The sequence below is a fragment of the Pleurodeles waltl genome, chromosome 7 (assembly GCF_031143425.1).
Source record: "Pleurodeles waltl isolate 20211129_DDA chromosome 7, aPleWal1.hap1.20221129, whole genome shotgun sequence".
In the NCBI taxonomy this organism is placed as follows: domain Eukaryota; kingdom Metazoa; phylum Chordata; class Amphibia; order Caudata; family Salamandridae; genus Pleurodeles; species Pleurodeles waltl.
In genome coordinates, this window is record NC_090446.1 from 135013281 (window position 1) to 135038590 (window position 25310).

At 41.4% G+C, this 25310-nt stretch overlaps 1 protein-coding gene across 2 annotated transcripts in view; it reads left to right on the forward strand.

Moving 5' to 3' along the window:
* Window positions 1-25310, forward strand: part of HCK (HCK proto-oncogene, Src family tyrosine kinase) — a 139668-nt gene that overhangs the window by 107160 nt on the left and 7198 nt on the right. For both annotated transcript variants that reach the window (XM_069243377.1, XM_069243378.1), the window contains exons 7-13: window positions 2755-2858; window positions 4752-4901; window positions 5089-5241; window positions 16728-16910; window positions 18340-18416; window positions 22127-22280; window positions 24728-24859. In XM_069243377.1, coding sequence (XP_069099478.1) covers window positions 2755-2858; window positions 4752-4901; window positions 5089-5241; window positions 16728-16910; window positions 18340-18416; window positions 22127-22280; window positions 24728-24859 — 953 coding nt within the window. The remainder of the gene's footprint in view (window positions 1-2754; window positions 2859-4751; window positions 4902-5088; window positions 5242-16727; window positions 16911-18339; window positions 18417-22126; window positions 22281-24727; window positions 24860-25310) is intronic.

Here is a 25310-nt window from a genome sequence, read left to right on the forward strand (position 1 = left end):
CACAGCTGTCCATGCTACCACAGTCAAGTTGGCATTCAACCAATTGCAACTAGTGTCTCTTCTATTGGAATATTTTCCAGGAGTGGACAATGAACTTACAGAACTGATGAGAAGGATGCACCAACGCTTAGCTCATGGGAAATAAACACCTGCATGATCCAAGTATCCACACCTACAATCCATGATGTGTGGATCAGTTGATGAGGGATATTTGGTTACACTTTTCCCAACTACTGTTAATTCTATAGGCAGTGAGGAAGAAGTGACAAACAGCAACAAGGCTAATACTCAGAGCTCCCACTATGGTACTGCATCCGTGGTACTCGCTACTAATGAAAATGTCCATCCATCCCCATTAAAAGCTATAGCACCATACTGGTCTCATCACGCAGCATTAAGGCCAGCTGTTCCACCCCAATCTCAAGGCAAGAAATCTTGAGGTTTTGCACTGAAGTTCTAGAATTTGGCTATCTATACCTTCCTGATGAATGCATGCAAAAACCCATTACACGGGCTCTCTGGGTCAAAGGAAAGATGTGCCTATTATTGTAACAATCTTCACATACATCCCTTGGAGGCTGCAGTAAAATACTTCATCTGTTATCTGTTGCACCTACAAAATGCTGGAAAAGTATACTCTTCCTTGAGGTTACACCTAACAGCTGCAGCAACTCAAGTTGGATAAATGGTGCATGAAACAATTTTAAATGTCTTCCAATTAGCTTGCAAGCTATCACATTAGGGAGATGGGTACCGCTTTACAGTGTACGCCCAGCATGTGATCAACAGCAGTACATGCTGCAAACTGAAAACTTTATTTACGTGTAATAATCGGTTTGTGCTTTTAGTGCTGTAGATTCACATGAACCCTACCTACTCTACCAATGCAAGCTCACAGTACAGCATTTAGCAATCACTATCTTTCTAAAAACATATGTCTTTCTTGGTACATAAAGACGCTTTTTGCTTCTCATCTCAACACCTACTTACACTTACCCATAGGGGAAAAACACAATCTAAGGGGGAATCTGTGTGTCTGGTGCATTGTGGTTTGTATGGGGGGCATCACACTTCTCCTTGAAACCAAAATCTGAAAAAAACTTGCAACTTCCACACCCAATACTAGATGTCAGGAGTGTGTGCAGCATTTGAATGTACAGCCTACAAGCTACAAACTGAGGGCCATATTTATACTTTTCGACGCACAACTGCGCCAAAGCAGTTGTGCGTCAAAAAATTTAAGGCCGGCTAACGCCATTCTGAAGCGCCATGCCGGCGCTGCGGAGTGGTGTGCGTAAAAAAAAATGACTTACACCAGGCAGCGCCGGCGTAGGGGAAAATGGAGTTTGGGCGTCAAAAAATGGGGCAAGTCAGGCTGAGGCAAATTTTTCGCAATTTGCGTAATTATTTTTCACTCCCAACCCCCATTGAAATGACTCCTGTCTTAGCAAAGACAGGAGTCATGCCCCCTTGCCCAATGGCCATGCCCAGGGGACTTATGTCCCCTGGGCATGGTCATTGGGCATAGTGGCATGTAGGGGGGCACAAATCAGGCCCCCCTATGCCACCCAAAAAAAAATACCTACCTGAACTTACCTTAAGTTTCCTGGGATGGGTCCCTCCATCCTTGGGTGTCCTCCTGGGGTGGGCAAGGGTGGCAGGGGGTGTCCCTGGGGGCATGGGAGGGCACCTCTGGGCTCCTTCCGAGCCCACAGGTCCCTTAACGCCTGCCCTGAGCAGGCGTTAAAAAATGACGCTAACGAGGGTAGACGTCATTTTTTTTGACCCGCCCACTCCCGGGCGTCATTTTTGCCCGGGAGTATAAATACGACGCACATGCCTCGGAGTCATTTTTTAGTAGGGAACGCCTCCCTTGCATATAATTAACGCAAGGAAGGTGTCCACGCTAAAAAATGACGCAAACTCCATGAACTTTGACGCTCGACGCGTCTAACGCCAAAGTATAAATATGGAGTTAGTTTTGCGTAGGATTTGCGTAAAAAAAAACGACGCAAATCCAGCGCAAACAGAGTATAAATATGCCCCTGAATGCTTTAGGTAAGTAATGTATTCCTATTCATATGCAAAAACATATATCCCTGAATATTTTTGCATGAGAAAGTAAAATTCATTAATCAGTTTCAATAGTAAACCTGGAGACCTGAAATTTTTTATGAATTCTTAAAATCCAAACATCTATACTCATTAGAGGTCAGGTACATTCAGGTGCAGATTTATAGCTTTTTGTGAATCAGACCTCCTATGTTCTAGAGATTGTTTGGAGAATCCAAGCCATGTTTTACATACCATTGTGCGTTGACAAAGAAAATCACAAATTGGTTGTTGACTATTCTTTTTTTATGAAAGTAATCAGAACTCATCATTTTCCCGTAATTAAAGATCACCCAGTAATGTGACAACCTTCTTAAATCCAGCGCAAACATCTCTGTTGACCTTAATGGTCTGCCATAGGCTTCTCCTTTACTACTGACTCACATTCACTTTAATGTTAAAGACCATTATTGCAATTTTACTTCTTCGATTGATTTCTGCACTCACTGCATATCTCTCGTGGACTTAAACCATTATGCTCGACTACTATTGGGGTTCAAATTGCTTATTCCTAAGTTTTGTCTTTGAAGCCCATATGTGGGCATAGTAGTATAGTAGTTCAGCAAAAGTGTGTTACACTTTGTTTGAGGAATGTTTTTTGTTCCTTACACCCTTTATGTCTCTGGTTGTGTATTTATTCAGGTGGTTTTTCAAAGGTGTGAGCCGTAAGGATGCAGAACGTCAACTTCTGGTGTCTGGAAATCCATTGGGAGCATTCATGATCAGAGACAGCGAGACAACAAAAGGTAAATTCAGGCCTTTCTTCTCTCGTGGTCAAATTGTGCCGCACATTCCTTCTTCTGAATTTCCTTCATCAATTTATTGATATAGGCTTATTTTGAAGAAAGTTATCAGTATATGTTCTTACTGTTATACTGTTCACCAGTGGAAGTTCGAATCTGCTTTATTATATAAAAAAAAAACCTTACAGCCGGTATGATTTGTAAAATAAGTACCTCATCTGGGGTTTCTAAATTAAGGAGCTTATGCACTTGTGTCTAAGGGAAAAGCCCTGATGTGAGGTTATTTTGTAAAGAAGAAGACTGACATGGACCTAGCTGTATTTATCGATTCTACTGGATGGTGTACATAGTTCTGCCTTTCACTGGCAACGGATCTAATATACAGCAAATGGAAGGAAACACAGTTTTGTTCTGTGAAAGTCACAGGACTAGTAGACTATTTCAGCTCGTACAATAAAAGAAGATGGAATATTTTCAGCAAGATGGGACTGCAAAGGGTATAAGTGAGAGCCAAGAAAAAAGGCATGACCTGCTGATATGTGTATCATGTGCTGACATGCAAGGTGGTACAAGAAACCAATAGGTTTTGTCAGAGAGTATACATGAATACTAATCTATAGTAAATGATTTTGCAAGGACAATATGAGGCAAGGTGTAGTCTTTATCAGTGTAAAGCCATGGATTCTGAGATGGCAGGTACAGGAGCCTGCTGAGCATCCAACTACCAAGCAGGCCTCCAGGTCCCTGTCTTCTCCAGCACTGATGGAACAAATGCTATGCTTATTGAGCTGCTTCATCTAGTCCTGTAAAAGTGATCTTTCATGTGCAGTCCACATGATCAGATTTTACCACATCAGGCCCACCTTGAGAACTCCCCTGACTGCCCAACAGGCGCACATCCTACTCAAGGTCTACTGCATAATTTTAAAGGCACCACTCAAAACAAAAGACAAACCACTGATCCATCTAAAAATATTAGGCCTTTCTGGAACCACCTAGAATTTAGCAACATGCTGACTTAATATCTCCCATCCCCTGCTTCAAGGGAAAAAATGTTCTCTAATACTGCTGACATATTTAAATTTGGCAGGCCCGCCAAACTTAAAGTGAACCCCTAGGCTTGTTAAGTTAGAGATGAATGTGAGTGATAATTGCACAATTATTTGTCAGTGTAATTATTGGTATTTTAGCTGAAGTGTACAATATTGTGAGCATGAGGTGTATGTTTGAATTGTGGGTCGGCCAACCACCGGTTTGGGGTGAGGCTACAATTAGTGATTTTACTTGTAAGGGTCCGCCATGCAATGGAAAATGGAACTAGGCCAAGAACACAAAAAAATGGCCTGGCACGCAGCGAGAAATATTCTTGTATGTAAGGGCCATTGTTTATGGTGTCACTGAAACAAAAACAAACTTGTGCATTAGGAATTTCAGCAAAACTAACTTTTTAATGTTGAGTGGTCAGAGCAAATACTCAGCTCAGCATTTATCTATACTTTCACTGCATCTACCACATTGACAGATGTAAAGACGATGTAGAGATCCCAGCCAATCAAAACTCTAAATGTGGTAGATGGTCCTACATCAACAGCATGGAGGCCAGAGTAACTGCTAACATGGTGGGCTGGCCGGCAGTCTGTTTCATTGTTCTTAATCTCCCACAATACTGATGTGGTTTGAGGTGTGTGTGAGTAATCTGACATTCGGGTTCTCTCTAGAAGAAAGCAGATCATTGTTAACCTAGTGGTGGCATGGGCAGGGTAAGGACTGTAGAATTGGCCACAATAAATGCTTGGGAAAAAGAGGTGAAGAATGGGCTTCTCCTGATGATTTTACACCTATTTGCAGTGGGAGACAGTCTCTTACATTTTGTATTTATCGTTTGGTGATTTCCAGGTAGCTACTCTCTGTCAGTGAAAGACAAGGACCCTCAGTGGGGAGACACCGTGAAACATTACAAGATACGGACGCTGGACAGTGGCGGCTTCTACATATCACCCAGAAACACCTTCAACACTCTGCCGGATCTCATTAACCATTACAAGAGTAAGTCATCCAACTCTTGCAACAGAAACCTAGGGGCATGCAGGAGGGAAGATATATAACCCTGGCCTCCCTCCCAGGGGTGAAGTAGGACCCATCTCAAATAGGTAGAGAAGAAGGTCCTAAGATGGCTGCTCAGCCTGCCTGTGCTTTTAAAGGCCATATTTGATTCTTCTTGATCTTGTTTCAGAGCAATGTGATGGGCTGTGCCAGAGGTTGACCACACCATGTGCCAGCTCAAAACCTGAGAAGCCTTGGGAGAAGGATGCCTGGGAGATCCCGCGTGAGTCCCTGAAGCTGGAGAAGAAGCTCGGAGCAGGGCAGTTTGGGGAAGTTTGGATGGGTAAGAGTGCAGCTGAGAACACCATGAAAATGCAGTAATGGAAAATGTACATCACAGGAAATAGAGCTGACAGTGCAGTCTGAAACACTGGATTATCTTTTAAACAGCTGTATCAGGGCATGGCGGTTAGAGATATGGTATCTGCCACTCTTTAAAATGGCTGCGAGTATTGCTGTTTCTGATAACCATTGATGTGGTGAGGGTAATGGGATAGGGGCCTTTTGGTTTTATACCAGGAGCGGTTGCATTTTAAACCTGAGACACTAAAAGAGTCAATTGACGATCATGAAATCAGGCTATTCTTAGATTTTCTTTTATCTCACCCAGAATCTTCTAATTACAATAAGTTTGTTTGTGTCCCATTGTGAACAAGGTGATAGATTGTGTGTCGCCACATGACAATTTGCCGCATACATGACATGCAACAAAATTAATTGGCTTACTACATTTATTTATTCATTCATCAGGGTTTTTGTTTTGCTTTTTGAATTTTAGTGCCCTTCATTGTGGAGCATTGGAAAAATGAAAAGACAATTGTCAATATATACAAGTAAAGGACAAATGTCATGACAGCGGAGAGGACAAATAACAAGTCTTAGCGTTACTAATCAGCATGTTTCTGGCCTGCGGGCAACCAGAAGCTGGTGGATTTTCAAACCTTCTGTTTTGAGAGGAGTTCCAGGATCAGTTCCTTGTATAATGAAATACATTCTCCAAACCACTCCTCTTTCATAGGATGATTGACTAGTAGGTTCAGAGTGGCATCTGGGTGGAGCATATTTCTAAAATACCTCAACAGTTAATCACATCCCCTTCCATGCAGTGCTCTGGGACAATAGTGGGATTGTTCTCTTACCTGAACCAGTTCAAGGGTTTGATGGTTTTGAGTGATGTGGTCTGGGTGGCTCTGTCAGAGCATGGTGCATGCTGTGCAGTTCTGGCAGCTTTGTAGTTTGCAGGTGGTTTTGGTGTGGAGTCTTGTGTGGATATCATTGCTTTTGTGCTGACTTCATTTTGTAGTTTTGAAGACCAGAGCACACCTGTGAAATTTGGAGAGGGGTAAGATTCCATGCAGTAAAAATAGAACATTGTAAGTGCCAGCATTCAGTTGGGGAAACAAAAACTGCGACTCAGACACAACCCAAGACTTCACATTATTTTGGGTAATATGAGGAAAGTGTGCCATGAAGTTCACTCATTTGAAAGGCACGGTCGTGGAGTTGGTCAGGCTATCAATATTTGTGCAGATTACTCAGCCTGTCAGTCCTAAAAGTAGAATAAGAAATGCATCGTCAGTTAAGGCAGAATTTATTTTGGTGCATCCAGCACCTATTAAAACAAGGGCTACTTAGATGTTAGTCCCCAGATCACTTCTGTAGCTATAGATGTAGATCAGTCTTTACAGCATAAATGTTCTGTCCAATACTGTAGTATCCAATATTATGAACCAGAAGCACCACATGGACATTAAAGAGGCTCAAGGAACGAGCCAATCCTTGAGGCATGCCACAGTAAGATGTGGCTGGTGAAGGCAGAAACACCCTAAGTTTAACAGGATTAGTCAGTTTTTCCCAGACAAAGTTGTTAAAACAGTCAAGCAATGTTAGTCAAAGAACAGCATGTTCACTAAGGTGGGTCATGAGTCCCATGTAGTTGTCTACGCCCATGCCTACAAAGATGTTTAGTACTTGTAACAGTGAAGATAACCTTTTTTGCTGGATGAGTGGAGTGCATCCTTAATTTTATAACAGTAGTTTCCATCCCTTGCCGTGTTGGAAGCCTAATTGGCAGTGAGAGTCCAAATTAGGGAATTAGTTGTTTACAATTATAATAATGACCTTAGTCACAAAAGGAGAGCCCAAAAACCAGAAGGTTTGTTCCAGATTTGTGAGTTGACAGCATGATTACCTTTAGGTTTGCAAGCAACTATTTCTGTGGCCGCTGAGGCATTCATGGTGAAAGGTATGAGGAGAACAAGAGATGGCATGCCCAAGTTGCCTGACTTTGGATTTTAGTGTTGGAGACGATGTATGATTCAATGCTAAGAGGATCTTACAGTGTTCTTTACAGGATCCAAAATTGCATACATGTTCAATACTAAAAGGTCTTTCATAACACATTCTCTCCTGCAGCAGAATAGCTAGCAAGCATGGTATCAATTTTGAATATAAATGGAACAGATGTTTAGTCTTTTGGAAATGGACTGGGAAGAAAGAAGTGCAAGGTAAAGCTGCAAATTAAGGAGGAATGTGTCACAAAATGTATCAGCCTCCTTTTAACTCACAAGTTCCATTCAATTTTGCAGCAGTAATAGTACAAGGCCAGGTGATTGCTTTGTACGGTTTATATTATGTTTGAATTGTAGTCTTTATCTTAAAACCCAGTTCCTGATTGTTAGTGGTTTTAACATTATGCCCCCCCCCCATTAAAATCATTAACTTCGTATACTTTTAGCTTTTTTAAATGATTTGTAATTAAAAACCTCAGTAGCCAAATGTAACTGCATTAGATATCACATAAACTTGTTATGACGTGCCATGGTGATTGACATATGGATTTTGACTCTCCCTAAATAGTTACTACATTTCCACCTGCCTGATTCAGTGATTCGTCCTGTGTGACTAAATTTGTGCTAAACATGAGATAAAGAAACTTGGCTAAGAGAGGTAAATCCTCACTTTGCCTTTTTCTATTTCTCACCTAGTCAAAACTCATCTGTAATCTATGCTGCGGAATCAGAAGCCTGTTTGCAATTCTAGAGGAAATGTAAATGGCAGGGAGGCACAGGTAGAATCTCCTATGCGGCTCAAATCCATGTCAACCTGTGGAATTATATAGTTTTAGTTTATAAAGCACAACTGCTACCTTGGAACAGGGTGTCCTGTCTTCGTCATGTTTAAAACATATATGATCTGGTTAAATCCAATCAACAGAGGAAGAACATTACATTCATTTGGAGACAGGATGAAAAAGGCTCGACAGTAGCAATCAGAAGAATACCAGAGTCCTATGAAGACATTAAGGGCCTGAATACGAGTCTGGCGGTTTGAAGGCCACCAGACGCGTGGTGGAGGTCAGACCGATGTGGCTGTGGTGGTCCGACCGCCATATTACGAGATTGGCGGCCAGAGCCACCAAAAGACCGCCGTTTCCGCCAGGATCTCTAATCCCAAAGGAATGAAGGCAGTCGTGGTTGTAATCAGCCACAGCGATACTGAAGTCAGCGCCGCTGTGCTGGTTACAATCATGTTCTACGCCAGCCTTTTCATGGTGGTTCAACTGCCATGAATAGGCTGGCAGAGAACAAGTGCAGCATACCACATGGGGGCCCCTGCACTGCCCACAACATTGTTGTGGGCAGTGCAGGTGCCCCCATTCCCAGCGCCATTGGAATGCGCACTGTCTGCTGTGCACAGCAGACAGTGCTCATTCCGAGGATGCTATGGGGGACCTTGTGCGACAGCATGGGACTCTGCTCAATGTGGTTAACCCAGTGGAAAACTTGTAATAGGGCTGGTGGGGAGACCGCCAGCTCTGTGGCAGTCTCCTCACCACAGGTCTGGAGGTTGGATTTTCCAACCGCCAAACCCGTAATCAGGCCTTTAGTTTCCTATGAATAAAGGCTGCACTCCACAATCAGTAAGAAGAACACCTTTAATTAGACCAGACCCTATCCCACTGTGTAATAGATTCCATCCTCTTACAACCTTAGAACATATAGATTGACTCGATAAGAAGAAGAAAGTTCCTTCCAACGAATCAGTCCAGGAAATATATACACCAGGGCCTGGTATAATCAAGGAAGATATATCCCACATAGTGGCACCTGTAAGAAATATAACACGAACTCACTTAAACCAGAGTAACGCCCCTATAAATATAATTCACTCAATAGATGGTGATATACCTTTCCGAATTCCAAATGACCAGTACTGTCAACTCCAACAGAAAGCGGAAATAGCCTTACTTTTTGGGAATATTGCAGGTCTAACTAATAAGATCAGTAATGAGATCTGGGTGAACTTTATAGAAGATTTCTCATGTATATGTCTCCAAGAGACTTGGCTATTAAACCCTGTCCACATTAACGGCTATAAAACATTTCACACACCAGCCGCCCAGCATAGACATGGCAGGCCAAAAGGAGGACTGTGCACATACATTTCTAATAAGTTATGCTTACAGAATTTAGAGATGCAAACTATGAGTTTGTACTACCAGATGATGGAGAGTAATTTGGATCATAAGACTCATCTAGTAATCATGAACTTTTATAATAATTCGTCCCCAGGAGAATTTTCTAATATTCTAATGGCTATGGGAAACGATCTAAAAAAAATATGTGCAAAAAACAGATGCAAGATCTTCATTATTTGGGGTGGTGATTTTAATGTCCATCCTTGTAAAGAAATCTCGGAAAAGGTATGTGGCTGGGATCCTGAAGGCGTTGGTTTAAGACTCCACTTCTCACATAACATTCAAGGAGACGCAATGCACCTATTAGCTCAAACTTATAATTTGTCCTTTGTAAATGAATTACACTTGGATGAATCTCAGTTTAAACAAATTTACAGTGGAAGGGGTGCTAATACTGTGATTGATTACGTCTTAATGTCAAACCACTTTGCACACTACCTTACGAATTATATTTTGCACGACATTGCAATTAGTGATCACTTTCCTCAGAGCCTGAACCTCTCACTAACCCCTTTTATAGCGGTTAAGGGTGATAGGGCTACGCTGGTAGATGATACTGAATTAGTGCCGCGCAATGGATACATACTGAGATGGTCTCAGACAGACCCAAAGACTCTGCTGAAACAGTTAATATGTGATTGCAATCAAGCCTTTGCAGACTGTCTCAGTGAGAACTTGGACCCAGGAAGATGCTTAAGTGCTTTTACAGATCACGCAAGCCATAAAAGAAGCTATTACTATTAGAAGAGGCAAGATGGAACAGAAAAGGGAAACTGGATGGTTCGACCATAATTGTATAAAAGCACATGACAGATTAAAAAAGGCTTTAAGTGCCCCAAAAAAATGCCTGACTGATATACGCATGTGTATACAGGAATATAAAACAGCCATGAAGAAAAGGAAATTGACCTTGAAAAGAACCTTGTGGGAAACTCTACATAAAGCAAGCTGTACGAAGGATAATATCCTCTTCTGGAAAACAATAAATTCTCCTGTGCTAGGGGATAGAGATACCCCTAGGATGGAAATTGAAATTTCTGAAGAGGACTGGATTGCATACTTTTCCAAGATATATTCGCAGGCTAGTGATATAAACGCCATAGATCCCGTACAGGGCCTAGGCCCCCAGGAAGGCCTACGCCTGACCATAACCCCTCAGTTCAGCCTGGAAGGGGTAGTGGAAGCCATACATTCAAGCAAAGCAGGGAAAGCACCGGGCCCCGATGGCGTTCCAATAGATTTATATAAGGCCAATATACAGCTATGGGGTCCTCTATTGACGCAGACTTTGAGGGCCATTTGCATCCAAGGACCCTTACCATCATGGCGAAACTCTAATATTATTCCAATATACAAAAAAGGTGATCGCCTCAATCCAGCCTGCTATAGGCCAATCTCCTTGCTAGATACAACAGCTAAACTAACAGGGAGAATTATTCTGAACAGACTGCAAATATGGGCGGAAGAAAAGGGCATTTTATCTCCAGGATTGTATGGCTTCCGGAAAGGAATTGGGACAGTGGAACAGAGCCTGAATTTAAGTATTATTATTGGAAAGTATACAAGGATTAGAGCAGGTAACTTGTATTTGGCCTTCATAGACTTTTCATAAGCATTTGATTGTGTACTACATGACAAGCTATGGGACATTTTAAGCAGCATGGGGGTAGAACCAGCTATAATTAAATTCACACGGGATAGAGCAAGAGTAAGGTATGGGCTAAGAGGGGAATGCACTCGCCCTTTCGGCATACATAGAGGAGTGCGCCAAGGCTGTGTTCTTGCCCCATTCCTGTTTTCAATGTATATAAATAATTTAGAAAGCGAACTGGCAAGTAAATGTAAAGATCTACCCCGAATAGGTAATCGCGCTGTCCCGGTATTACTCTATGTAGATGACGCAGTGCTTATGGCCAGGACTCCATTAGCTCTCCAAAAACTTTTAACTACTTGTATCACTTTTATGTCAGACTTGGGATTCACCGTCAATCGTTCCAAAACGTTTATTATGAACTGCGGTGGGAAACGCGATAAGACTTACAACACTACCATCCAGGACGGGAGGGTTGAAATTGCTCGAACATTTTCATATTTGGGCATAATGTTTGACAAACAGGGTCCTTGGGCTAACTGTATGAAAAGAGATCAGATTATTAAAACAACGGCGGCTCTAAGGCTTTTATCAAAAAGGCTCGGGGGGATTACCCCGCTGAACATGATAAAAATTTATAAAGCCAAGTGTATTCCGGCTGCTATGTATGGGTCAGGAATTTGGGGGTACGTTAACTGTAACCCGGTTCAGACGGTGGAAAATGATTTTTTCAGATATCTGTTGATGGTACCAAATGGTACATCATCGTACATTAGCCACTCGGAACTGGGGGTCCCCTTTCTTGCAGACTTGATAAAGATTCAACCATTATTGCTATGGCATAAAGTCTGGACCTCTGAATATACTGGATTAAACAAGGCCATTCTGTCTGACTGCATGGAGTCAACATATTCAGCGAGGGTTCCCTGGTTGAGATATATTATGATCTTTTTTGAAAATATGGGTAGTAAAGACTATTACACAAATCCAGTCTCGTTGGGAAAAATCACCAGGAAGGAATTGAGGGTCCTGGCATTAAAGTACCTAGAAGAATCGCGATGGGAGGCAGAATCAAAAAAGGCCAGTGTCGTATCTAACCAATTAATTTTGTCGGCAGAGGGCATGCAGCCCTACCTGGTAAATGTGGTAAACCACTGACACCGTTTTGTTCTTACTAGACTAAGGTTAGACACTTTTCACCGTTTAGTAACCTTTCCAACTATGAATGACTGGAGCACTACGCTAAGGGTATGTCCCTGTGATGCAAAGGCATTTCAAACTACGATCCATGTGGTCTTATTTTGTAAATTTTATGCCAAGCAGAGAAAGAGCCTATTAGTGCCTCTTTTAAGATTAATTAATTTGCCCCAGTGTCGTACCGCATATGTTAGCCTTCCGGTTTTATCCTCTATTGAGATGTTTGGAATTTTGGCTAACTTTTTATGTTCTGTATTAACTATAAGAAAGTCTATGAGGGTAGTGGTGTAATTTTTATTTAGCTCATTTAAATATTTGTGAATGGGAAATGTAATGCTATGTATTATTTATATTTTTGTTGTTTATCTTTTTACTATTTTATCCTATTTATTGTATTTATATATTTAGACGTGTTATATCTGATACTTTTATGACTTGCTGAAAGTCGAATAAAGTTATTTCTACTACTACTGAGGAGGCCTGGTGAATCAAACATAACGCTGAATAATATGCTCTCTGAAAGGTATTAGAGCAGATAAATAAAGAAAAACATGAGTCCTTTTATTTTCCTAACAGCCACGTTTTGAATAGGTTGTGGAATTTGAATCAGATAAAGCAGCATTTCTAAAGAGGGAATTAGAGTAGGCCAGCTGAGGTATGGTAGGCATGGATTACAGTCTTTCTCTATTGAGAAGGTAACCAAGCAAGGATCTTATTTAAGATCTTGAGCAAGACAAAAACAGAATGAGGTGAGTTTATTTACATGGTACTCAAAGTGAAAAGTGATATTAAAGACAACCCCTAAGCTACAGAGGCTGCTGCTAGGTACTGGCACAGGGTCCAGGTCCAATGGTCGCCAGGCATCTGGCCACTGAAAAGTACCTTTCCGGAGATTAGTATCTCAGTGTTGTCCAAATGGATTTTCAGACAGAGATGTTCCCCTTACACATAGTCCCTGCTACACTTTTCTGATTCTTACTTTGAGATTTAACTCCCCTCGGCCTCCTGTTTGGAAACCCTTGAAATACACACCTCAAAGGTAGCAATTTGTAAGCATCCCAATCCGATCAGAGAGACAGAGAAAGGAATGAACATATACACTACCACGTATTCTCTTCTCAACAATTTAGGTAACATATTAAAATATTCTAAACTACTGTTTACAAAAGGACTACCTAATACATTGGAAGAGACCAGAGATTATTGATTCTTTTCAAGAACAAAGAGAAAGAAAATTATCAAAAATATTCAGGTTAGATTTTCAGAATATTGGAGTCCTTTCATCGCTGGAGTTCTTATTAACCTCTGCATATTCAATATCTTCTTCAGCTTATGTGTTGTGAATCTGTCTAAATTACCTTATGGATCTCTTGATGCCTGCATGTTGGTAGTTCAAACACAGCACCTTGTTGATTTAAGGAAAGTATGTGTGAGGCAGCATAAGAATTAATAAGTTGTACGGAAGATCAGCTCTCTCTGTAATTTTCACAAAATGTACATTAGAGTCATACAAAAACAGGATTTGTTTATGCAACTTGCAAAATATATGGAAGTCCATTCTGGAAGTATCCCTGAGAAATCTTGTGGTCAGTTTGTGTAAGATATATTTTATGGATGGAGGCTAGAAGTTGACTTACTCATTTAATTTACAACTGGTAATATTAGTTTCTGTGTCTAAGATAGATACAGATGTTGTTGTACAATATATCTCTACCCCTATCATGAAGAGAAGCACTCAAACATACTTCCACAAATCTAAATGCTAAGAACCTTCACTGAAAGCAATTGTTCTTTACTGTCAGATATATACTGAAAGAAGTACTGTCTAATTCAAAAACTAAAGACTAATCTAAAGCTTTTGTGGGAACTTTTGCATTTTATTCAAAATTAAAGCTGTGACATAAAAGAAAGTCAATATTAACTAAGTAGAGGGAAGGCAAATGTATAGAGGGTCTCATGGACCAAAAATTGATTATCTGTCCCTAGCTGACCACAACGAGGATTTGCGGGGTTGGCTAAGACAGAAAAAATATTGTGTGTTTGACCCAGAGGACGGCACTGAAAGGGGAACAAATAAGAGTTAGCATTTAAATTATTTCAAAACACAGTCCTGTCTAAATCTGATTGGGACTTGGAAAAAATGTAAATAGTTTTGGTCTTACCACCAAGTTGTGAAGATCCTACTCGGATATTTTTAATTTCAATAGGAAACATTTTGATTACTTATATTGGGGAGACCTTGATCAAGCGTTTTACAATGCAGGTTGATCTAAAATGTAAATAAAACATACATTTTATAGATGTATGAAGAAAATATATTTACATGAAGATTGAAATATGATATTGTTGTATCCCTCTGTTATGGTGAATGATAATAAAATAATTCAAACAGGTACTTGAATGTAATTATGTGCATGATATATAATGCTACAGCACATAATCAAATCCACTGTGCAGAACATGTAAGAAAGGCGAAAAGAATGTAGAACAATAAAAAGGCATAAGGTCTTTGCAGACCATGAGATCAGACATTATCATGAGGGTGCATGCAAGGAACATGGGATGAGTTTATAGAGGCTGAGTTAGTATAAGATGAACAGTGCTCTTCCCATAAAAACGAAGGGGTGATCCTGATAGAGTCTGCTTATAGATCATGGGTTTCTTTGAAAAGCTTTGTCTTCAGTGTGTTTTAAGAGATAGCAAACTGAGCAGAGAAGTTGGTCCAAATATTCATAAAACTGTGTATTATCACTTTTTTGTGCCATGTTTTTTTGTTCTGTGTTTGGCAGTTGTGGTCTACCGAGTGCTGCTCATTCTGAGGTTATGTCCTAGTGTGTTGTGAGGTGTAAATGTACAGAGACAGAATTTATTATCTTGTCTGTGTATTTGAATATGGTACACATTTATTTGGATGTAATTCTTTCTTCGATTCAGAAGCAATGTAGTTGTAACAGGGCTGGAGTAATAAGGTTGAGTTTCATTAGGTTTAAGTGTAGATTCGCTGTTTGGTTCTGAATTCTCAGTTTTGGAATTGTTAAAGCACAAGAAATTATCTTTCACCCGGAAGAATATCTGTATGAGGCTATTTGAGATCTTAGAACATAATTTCTTATGTTAATTCTGATGTGGACCTGCATGTCACCAGCAGACATTTTAAATTGTTTTGGTGCTGCTGTTGGTCCCTCATTAAGGAGGACTGGATCCAGTAATCTAAAGAGTCATTAATCCAAGTCATTAGTCCAAGGTCATGATTAGCTATCTTGCATTCTGCAGACAACTCTAGCAGGATAAATACTCCAGATTTATTAGCATCTATTGAAGATAGAGGTCCTACCTGATGTCTGCCAATGGTGTTAACAGGACCTTGTCTGGTATTATCAGAGATTGACAGTCAGGACAGATTGTGTACTTCTAAGAACTGTCAAAGTTGTGTTATTACCACTTTTATGATTTTGGATAGCAACCTGTTAGAAATGGGCAGTAGTTAGTGGAGTCTTTTGGGTGAGCAGCACTTCTTTTAGCCGAGATTTAATGGTAGCATGTTGAATGATTTTTAGGCTTGACTGTATTTGACTGACATATTCAACAGGTTGGTGATGTCAGGGCTGTCTTACAGGGACTGGCAAGAACCTTGGATAGCTGTTTATTGGAGTGATTTGGAAGACTTCTTGTTTTCCCAGTCAGCTCATGGAAGCATGGAGGATACGTGAATTGATTGAGTTGAAAGGAGACTTGGCTCGAGTCTTGGATTATATGTTGGCAATTGTCAGTGTTAGGTATATATAAGGTGAAGGGATGCTTGCAGAATTTAGGGATTGCAATTTTTGGGGCCTGGGTCGGTCATGTCTGAATGAGGGTATTTCACTAGTTGCGTTAAACTAGGTTGGACAACACCAAATAGAGTCTCTCAAATTAAATATTTTCTACCTGAAATCACCCAGAAGTGATCACACTGTTTTGACCAATTACAATAAATACTTGATGTTAAATGACATTTCTTTTGATGGCGCACACTAATGGAAGTTTACTGTACCGATGCAGCAGAATAAAGTCATGATTCTACACCAGAGTAGTCTTGCAGAAGTACCCTAAATATTCCTAATCAAATGAAAATCTATCACCAGTTTGTTTTTTGGGAATATAAAATGTCATGTCTGACCTGGAAAATACTAACTATATCTAAGAGGAAAGGAAATTTGTGATTTCCAAATTAATTTCTATTTACCAGTCTTTGGCTAATCTTTAATTTTATTGCTACTGCACACCAGATGTTCCTTTCAAAATATTCTCAACAGAGTAATTTATTACAATATGGCTAAAGTTAGTAGAATATTATGACCTAAATTTGGTTTGTTTCTGATTAACATATTCTCCTTTATGGTGGAATCCAGAATGTCCTGCCTTTATTAACGTAAATGATGTACAGAATGTTTGAAAAACACAGACCCTTGCTTACACTGTTGGCATTACCCTAAGGTAACTGTCTTTGTTTGTCTTAAAGCTACTTACAACAAGCACACCAAAGTAGCAGTGAAGACAATGAAGCCAGGGAGTATGTCGGTGGAAGCTTTCCTGGATGAGGCAAACCTGATGAAGGCCCTGCAGCATGATAAGCTAGTGAAACTCAACGCTGTGGTGACGAAGGAAGAGCCAATCTACATCATAACAGAATACATGGAAAAAGGTAAGTGAAGACCTGGCTAAGTCACAATACTGTCCTACAGGCAACATCGTTGGGACAGTACTCCAGAACCATACCCCTTTGGTATTGTATTCTAGGATTACAGTGTATGCTCCTTTAAGAAAGGAATTAAGTATTCCAATCACCTAGGAGTTACGACCCTTTGTAATAGAAATACTGTACTATAGCTCCCTTAGAAGTAAATAATGAATCACTGCTCAAAGCCAATAGTGCTGTGGAACTAAAACCATTTGGCATTGTATGCATGAACCATATCCCTTCTTGAATACTCTTGCATAACTGCAGCCTCATGCAAAGGTAATACTAAGCTTTCAATTGTATTTCAGGAGTTTAAATAGTTTTTGTATCATTTGCTTCTAAATATAACTTCTTAGAATCAAATAATCCAAAAACAATTGTCTGGAATATTTCCTTTTCAATTTAGTATTTTTTAATCATATTTTTAGAATTCTCTTTTCTTCAAATAAGTATGCTTTTATTGAATAAGCCAGTCACTGAAACTACTTTTCTGACTACTTTTATTTATAATCCACATTGCATTAGCCATCTAAAAGATCATCCCTGAACCTCACACCCTTCTCCCAACCAATGGTGTCTCACATTAGTTTTCAATTTGCTATTGCTCTCCAGCTCTTACAAAGTCCTAACCCTATCATTTGCATTTCCTCCTTCCAAGTCCACACTTCCTTTCCTTGACCCATTTCACATCGTCTTTTACTCTACTTACTATTTCCCCTGCTTTCTAATGCAAAGTTGCCATATATTTATACTTCAAATGCATACATGCACTGTTGGTTTAGATTATTTGTTTTTGGTTCAGAATGCAATTTGTTGTTCTCTTTACTTGTTCTTATATGTTTGCTATTGGTGAAGAACATTTTTAGGAACTATTTGTATAATTTGGTGCAGTTTTGTGCAACTTTTTCTATTGCAGTCCTCGGAAGGGAATCGAAATAGGTATTATCAACTTAAATATAATATCTGCATTTGAAGTTTCAAATTGATTTTCCAATCATTTTAATGAGAGATTACTTTCAGAACACTTTAGACAAGTTGATATTGTGTCCCGTATTTCAGAATCACACCACAGACTCATTTGGAAAACATTTCATAACTGCAGTCTTATCCTTCTGGAGATAATATATTGATTGCACCACCATTACCCAATCACAAACAACTTAGATCCTTGAATTAGCAATCTACGATAGAAGAGATATATTTGCTCAGATTCTTGCTGTGTTGTTGAAGCTGATAGCTCCTGTGATCGAGAGACTTTTACTGCTATCCATAGTGTGGAAAGGGGGAGCTTCCTGCTGCATCTGTAGAGTATGTGCTTTGCCTGATATCCAGGCATAAAGGTTGGAAGCTTCCCACTGGCCCTTCAAAATTGTTCCTGTTTTCTTACTTGCAGGGAGCCTGTTGGATTTCCTAAAAAGTGATGATGGGAATAAGCTGCCGCTCCCAAAACTGATCGACTTCTCTGCTCAGGTACAAAGCGACACATTAAGTGCTTCATACAATCTCCTTTTTATTGCTCTCTCTCTCTTACTAACCTTTTCACAGATGTCTTCTGCGGAGTCATTGAGACCCCTGTTTGCCCTCCAAAGTGGCACTTTTGAGAGGGTGCACTAACTGTCCACAACTTTATTTATGAGTCATATATAATAATGTATTGTCATGTGTACTGCCTTGAAAACAAGGGTAATGGATATGTATAGTTTGATCCCCTTAGCAGAAAGGTAGCCAGCTTGTTGCTAGGAAGGAGACAAGGGTGTGTGTCTGAAAAGGTGCTAGGGTATGATTATGGCAAAGTTTAACATTTTGTCAAGGAGGGGAGAAGAAAACTGCGTGAGTCCAACGAGGAAGCTATTCCAGTAAACCTGTCTGCACAAATTGATGTAGTGTTGAGACTATGTGCAGGAACCTAATTCCTTTTCTTGTTATAACTGATAGTCAGCAGATGCAAAAAGGGCCTGGACTTCCTTAAAGCAAAGTAAGACCATAGCCATAGGGCAGTAACTTGCCACCATCACCAGTTGGTGCCCTGGTGATGGTGCCAAATTACTGCAAAAATGTGGGAAATGCATTTTTCAAGAATATGTGAGGGGTTCCAGCAGACAAATCTAGCCTGGAGTACTGAGCAGTGTAGGAAGGTGGGCTGGTGTGTGGTTGACACATATGGTTGAAACAATACCAATCAGAAATGAGCATAGAAACAATAAGCATTGGCAATAATTGTAGAAAATAGTGAGGACCCTAGGGGAGGGCCAGACCATATACTAAAATAGTGGAATGCAAAGTTAAGTCCCCCACCCAAGGATATGGAGTAATTAGGGAGAAGCTGAAGGAACTAGGAAGCCCACGAGGTGAGTACCTGAGTGACCCCCAGCGACCAGAAGAGCAGAGGTAAGTACCTGGTCTGCCCAAGAAATAACAGGAGTACTTAGAAAAAGGATTATACATGAACAGGACCAGACTAGAAGAAATCAAAGGTGGATTCTTGGAATAGAGGGGGACGGAGTCCAGTCCACGATGGAGTGTCCAGTTGGGGCAGGAGCCACCAGGCACCCTTCTGTGGATGAAGGACCAGGTTGACGCGGGAAGAAGAAGACCAGCTGTGGAGCCCATGAGCTGTAGTGGAGTCCTTGGAGTGGTGTAGATAGTGTGCCACGTCGGTTGTCGGGTTGCAGATGGTCAGTGGTTAGGAGAACCACCGCCAAGCCTTGGCAAATGCAAGAAGAAGCAAAAGAAGAGTTGCAAGGCTGAAGAGGCCCTGCAAGGTCTAGGGGTCTTGACCCTTGAAGTTGAATCTGGGCTGATCCTCAGCAGTTGGAAGTGCCAGCAGAAGCAGTTGCAGTCCCCACTGGAAACCCACTGGCAGCAAGCACATTAGGTTGCAGTGAAGTCCAGTCAGCACACCTGGAGAGGAGTCCCACGTCGCTGGAGCAGCATAGAGGAGACTGTTCTGGGCAGTATCTAGTGCTGGAGACCGGGGCTACTCTGAGCCTGAAGGTTTCTTGGAGCAGGCGACAACAAGCCTTGGTAGCTGCAAGAGTTGCGGTGCACATGCATACTGTCCTGGAAGGAGAGGCAGGGGCTCACCATCTCCCAAGTTGGAAAGCAGGCAGAGAGGACCAAAGGAACCACTTCAGGCCACCACCTGTGATGCAGGATCCATGCAGTTCCAGAAGAAAGCAGATCTACGCAGCAGGACGTTGTTTGCAGTTGGTGCCTACAGATGCAGGGGAGTGACTCCTTCATTCCAAGGGAGATTCCTTCTTGCTTCTTGGTGCAGGCTGAAGTCTCGCCAACCCCAGAGGATGCACAGGTGGGGAAATGTTGCAGTTGCTGGAAGGAGCCTGAGAAACAAAGTTGCAAAGCGAGGTCATCGGAGGAGTTGCAGTCTTGTTGGTTCCTGAAGATTCCAGTTGCGGTTCCAGTGTCCAGAAGTAAAAGTAAACAATGGAGAGGAGTCCTCGTGGAGTCTTGCACATCGAATCTGGGCATCCACCTGCAAGGGAGTCCATAAATTTCCCTAAAAGAGGGTTTTGTCACCTAGCACGGTGACCACCTATAAGGAGGGGTCTCTGACGTCACCTGCCTGACCTGGCCACTCAGATGCTCCCAGGGGCCTCAAGATGGCAGAATCGAGTGGCCACCTGGTGAAGCTCTGGGTACCACCCCTGGGATGGTGATGGACAGTGGAGTGGTCACTCCCTTTTCCTTTGCCCAGGTCCACGCCAGAGCAGGGACGGGGGTCCCTGGACTGGTGCAAACTGGTTTATCCATGGAGGGTACCAAATGTGCCCTTCAAAGCAACCAGGTGGCTTGGGGAGGCTACCTCTCCCAAGCCTTGTAACACCTATTTCCAAGGGAGAGGGTGTTCCCTGCCTCTCCCACAGGAAATCATTTGTTCTGCCTTCCCCTGCTTGAGCTGGTCAAGCAGCAGGAGGGCAGAATCTTGTCTGAGGGGGGCAGCAGCACAGGCTGCCTGGAAAACTCTAGAAGACTGGTAGGAGCAACACTTGTGGGCCTCTAAGGAGCCCCCAGAGTGCATGGAATCATGCACCCAATACTGGCAACAGTATTGGGGTATGCTTCTGACATGTTTGATACCAAACATGCCCAGGTTTGGAGTTACCATTATGTAGCTGGACACAGGTAGTCACTTGTATCCAGTACATGGGTAAAATGGCTTACCCGCATTTAAGAAGTCCAGTGCAATGGAGCTGGAGTTTGTAGGGGCACCTCTGCTCATGCAGGGGTACCCTCACACACAGGGGCCTGTACCCTGCCCTTTGAGGTGGAAGGACCTACCATACAGTGACCTGGTGTAGTGACCTGTGGTGAAAGGATGCATGCACCTTCTCATGTAGGCTGCAATGGCAGGCCTGCAGACCCATTTTGCATGGGCTCTCATGGGTGGCAAAATACATGCTGAAGCCTACGGGGGTCCACCGGTGTCCCAATGCCCTGTGTAACCAAGTGGCATTTACCAGGGACTTATAAATGGACACCAGTACAAAGGTCCTAGGCAACCACATTTAGAGGGAGGGAGCACAATCACTGGGGTCCTGGTTAGCAGGATCCCATTGAAAACAGTCTAAGCACACTGATAGCAGGTAAAAAGTGGGAGTAGCCATGCCAAAAAGAGGGTACTTTCCTACAAACAGTCTTGCAATTTTTCTACATTCAAATGATTTCATATTCAAATGTGTTGGTTTTTGAGGCGGAATATGTACCTTAGATTAGGTTCTTATGTTCCTGAGTTATCTGGTCGATCCACAGAGTTTCTTTAAATCCTCAACAGTGTGTTCCTTAATAGTCCCTTACCCAGAGAGCTGGGTCTCTTTGCCATTTAAGAGTTTTGGCCCAGGATATTGCTCAGCATGATAAGTGTCTGAAGGGTAAATTTATTCAATTGCCCTAGACTCCAGTTCCATTTTAGACCTTAATATTACTATGATGGTAATCCGCCTTAAATGCTAAATTCCAGATGGTTTCTTGTATCAGTAATGTATTCTGAAATCCCCATGGTCTGCATGTGTCCATCCCATTGTTGCTGTTGCACTCATAAGACTCATGGCACCACCAAAGTGTTGATGGGTTCAGGAGCCCCAGCAACTTCTGTGTCACAATATGTATGCTTGGGTTTGTCAATAAAATTGCAATAGCTAAACTCTTTACGTTCTTCACAGATTGCAGAAGGGATGGCTTTCATCGAGCAGAAAAACTACATCCACAGAGATTTGAGAGCCGCCAACATCCTTGTTTCAGGAACACTTGTGTGCAAAATTGCAGACTTCGGCTTGGCCAGGATCATCGAGGACAATGAGTACACTGCCAGAGAAGGTGTGAAGGGCCACTGTCTGCCTGACAAGCATACACCCAGTTATGAACTAACAATTAATGATGCTCAGAGAAAGACAAAAATGGGTTGATTGATGAAGTGCAAACATATATTGAATGATGAACCTACAAACATACATTGAGTGATTAACAGACACATATTCATGCAGTGATGGGCAGACTGGCATACAATCAGTGATGGGGGGGCACCCAGTTTTGAACAGGCAGGCATACACTCAGTGATGAACAGACACACATACTGAATGATGGGGACATAAACATATGATCACTGATGACTGACAAACATACACTAAATTATGAAAAGACAAACATACACTGAACGATGAACAGAAAAACACACAGCGAGTTATGGCCTGGCAAATATACACTCAGTAGTGGACAGACACATACCAGCAAAGATGAACAGACAAACGTAAACTCAAAGATGAACAAGTATATACTTGATTATATACAGATAAGCAATGCACCCAGTGACGAACAAACAAGCATACCTAAATGATGAACAGACAAGCATACACTCGGTGACAAATGGACAAGCATACATTCAGTGACGAACAGACACACATGCACTCTGTGACAGACAGATAAGCATACACTCGGTGATGACCAGACAAACATGCACTCAGTAATGAACAGACAAATATACACTGGATGATGAGTAGACAAACACACAGAATGAACAGGCAAGCATACGCTCGCTGATGCCCTCGCAGACACACTCAGTAATGAACAAACAAGCATACATTGATTGATGAAGTCTACGCTCAATGATAAACAGACAATCATAAACCCAGTAACGAACAGATAAAAATACACTAGGTGATGGACAGACTAACATACACTCAATGGTGAACGGACAAACATACACTGAGGGATAAAGCGAACAAGCATACATTCAGTTATGGACATAGAAAACATACGCTCAATGATGGAAAAACAAACACACACTCAGTGATGCACAGACAAACATATTACACATATTCTGTATGAGCAGACAAACCTACCCTGAATGAAAACGAAACATTCACTCGGTGATGAACAGACAAGCATGCATTCAGTGATGGACAGAAAAACATACACTCAATAAGGAACTGACAAGCACAGTCAGCGATGAGCAGACAAGTACACATTAGTGAACAGACAGTAATTGTCTCAGTGATGGTCAGTCAAACATACACTCAGTGAGAAATGAACGAGGAGCCTAGAAAGTGCATCCATTGATGGCCAAACATACAGTCAGTGATATACAAACATACACTCAGAATTACACTTAAATTCAGTGATAGCTAAACATACAATTGTGGCGGGACAAACACCTTAGTGATGGACACAGACATACAAACAGACAAACATAAACTCATCGATAGCCAAACACACGCTCGGTGATTGACAAACACACTCACAAAGATGAATTCAGTAAAAGACAAGCATACACTTTTTGGGAGACATTCATACAATCAGCAATAAATAAAAATATTCTTGGTGACTCGATTTCATTGTAGTTGCTTGCATTTACATAGCACTTCATACCCCTGACGAGATGCCGAATTGTAATGTCCCATGGGTAGCATGCTACTTAGTGGGTGATTGTAAGAAATTGAGTATCACCGCCTCAACTGAAATTTTATTTTCAGTTGAGGCGGTGATACCCAGCTCAAATAACAATTACAACCCTTGTCAGGGTGAACCCTTAAAGTCACTAAATTAACCTGAGCTCAACTCTCTTGTGGCTCTGGCACAAAGCAGACAGGGTTAACTAATGGTAATTTGTAAAGTTTTCATGCAGTTCCAAAACTTTAATAAAGTCAAATTGCAAAACAATAAAACTTAAAAACAAAATTAAAAAAATAGAGTAAAAGTGTATGAAAAAAGGCCCATGTTTATGGATGGTTAGCGTCGCCTTAGCGCCATTTATTTTGGTGCTAAAATGGTGCTAACCTAACTCTATATTTATATTTTGATGCTAGACCCATCTAGCGTCAAAATATTGGAGTTAGAGCCATGTTTAGGATGCACAAAACCACCTTGCGTATTTTTTGCGGCTATCCAGCGTAACAGCATTTCAGACCCACTAGCACCATTTTCCCTAACGCCATCCCTGACCGGATAGCATCTCTTTTTTAGATGCTAGCCATTCCTTAGCGCCATCTTGCATCATTTATTAAATATGGCGGAAAGATGGTTCCAAGGAATGGCGGTAGGAAAAATGATGATGAAAAACTTTGTTAGCACAGTTTTGCATTATTTTTCATAAATAGGGGACTTGGTGTTATGAGGTATCATTTCTTCTGAAGTCAGTAACATAAACATAGCTGAGACAGATTAGTAGTAGTAAGAGCAGTGTATATGTACCTAGATAACAGTCAGTATGTGGTCTGCTTGATAAGTGGTTGCTCAGATTATGATATAGATTTCTCATCTTCTCATAGGTGCCAAGTTTCCGATTAAGTGGACAGCACCAGAAGCTATCAACTTTGGCTCTTTCACCATAAAATCTGACGTTTGGTCGTTTGGGGTCCTCCTGATGGAGACTGTGACCTATGGACGCACTCCATATCCAGGTGAGTAAAGTATGAGTCACAAGCAAAACATACCAACATCACAAGCCCATAACCAGCCCCTGCTGTTGAATGGGGCCCCCCCAACTGAAGGCCACCCAATCAGGCACTGTGTATGGGTATCCATGAGATATGGAAGTCTGAGGGCCCCCTCACCAAATTCTGCAGGAAGCCTCATCGTTTTGTGTTCACCAACGAACCATGTGGCACTCACTAGCATATGTAGAAACATGTACAGTATGGCAATATTGTGTTTCCTTAGGTAGTGTTGAATACCAGAGGTGGTTATTTTCACAGCCACATTTGCTGAGGTGCCTTTCCTAATGATACAGTTTGTCTTGAAGATAAAGTGCTCTTTGTGGAAGCTTAGAATAATTCTTTCAGTGTTCCAACGAGTTCAAATTTCTTCTTGTCTGTAATGAGAAGTACTACATTGTGTACAATATGTTATGGT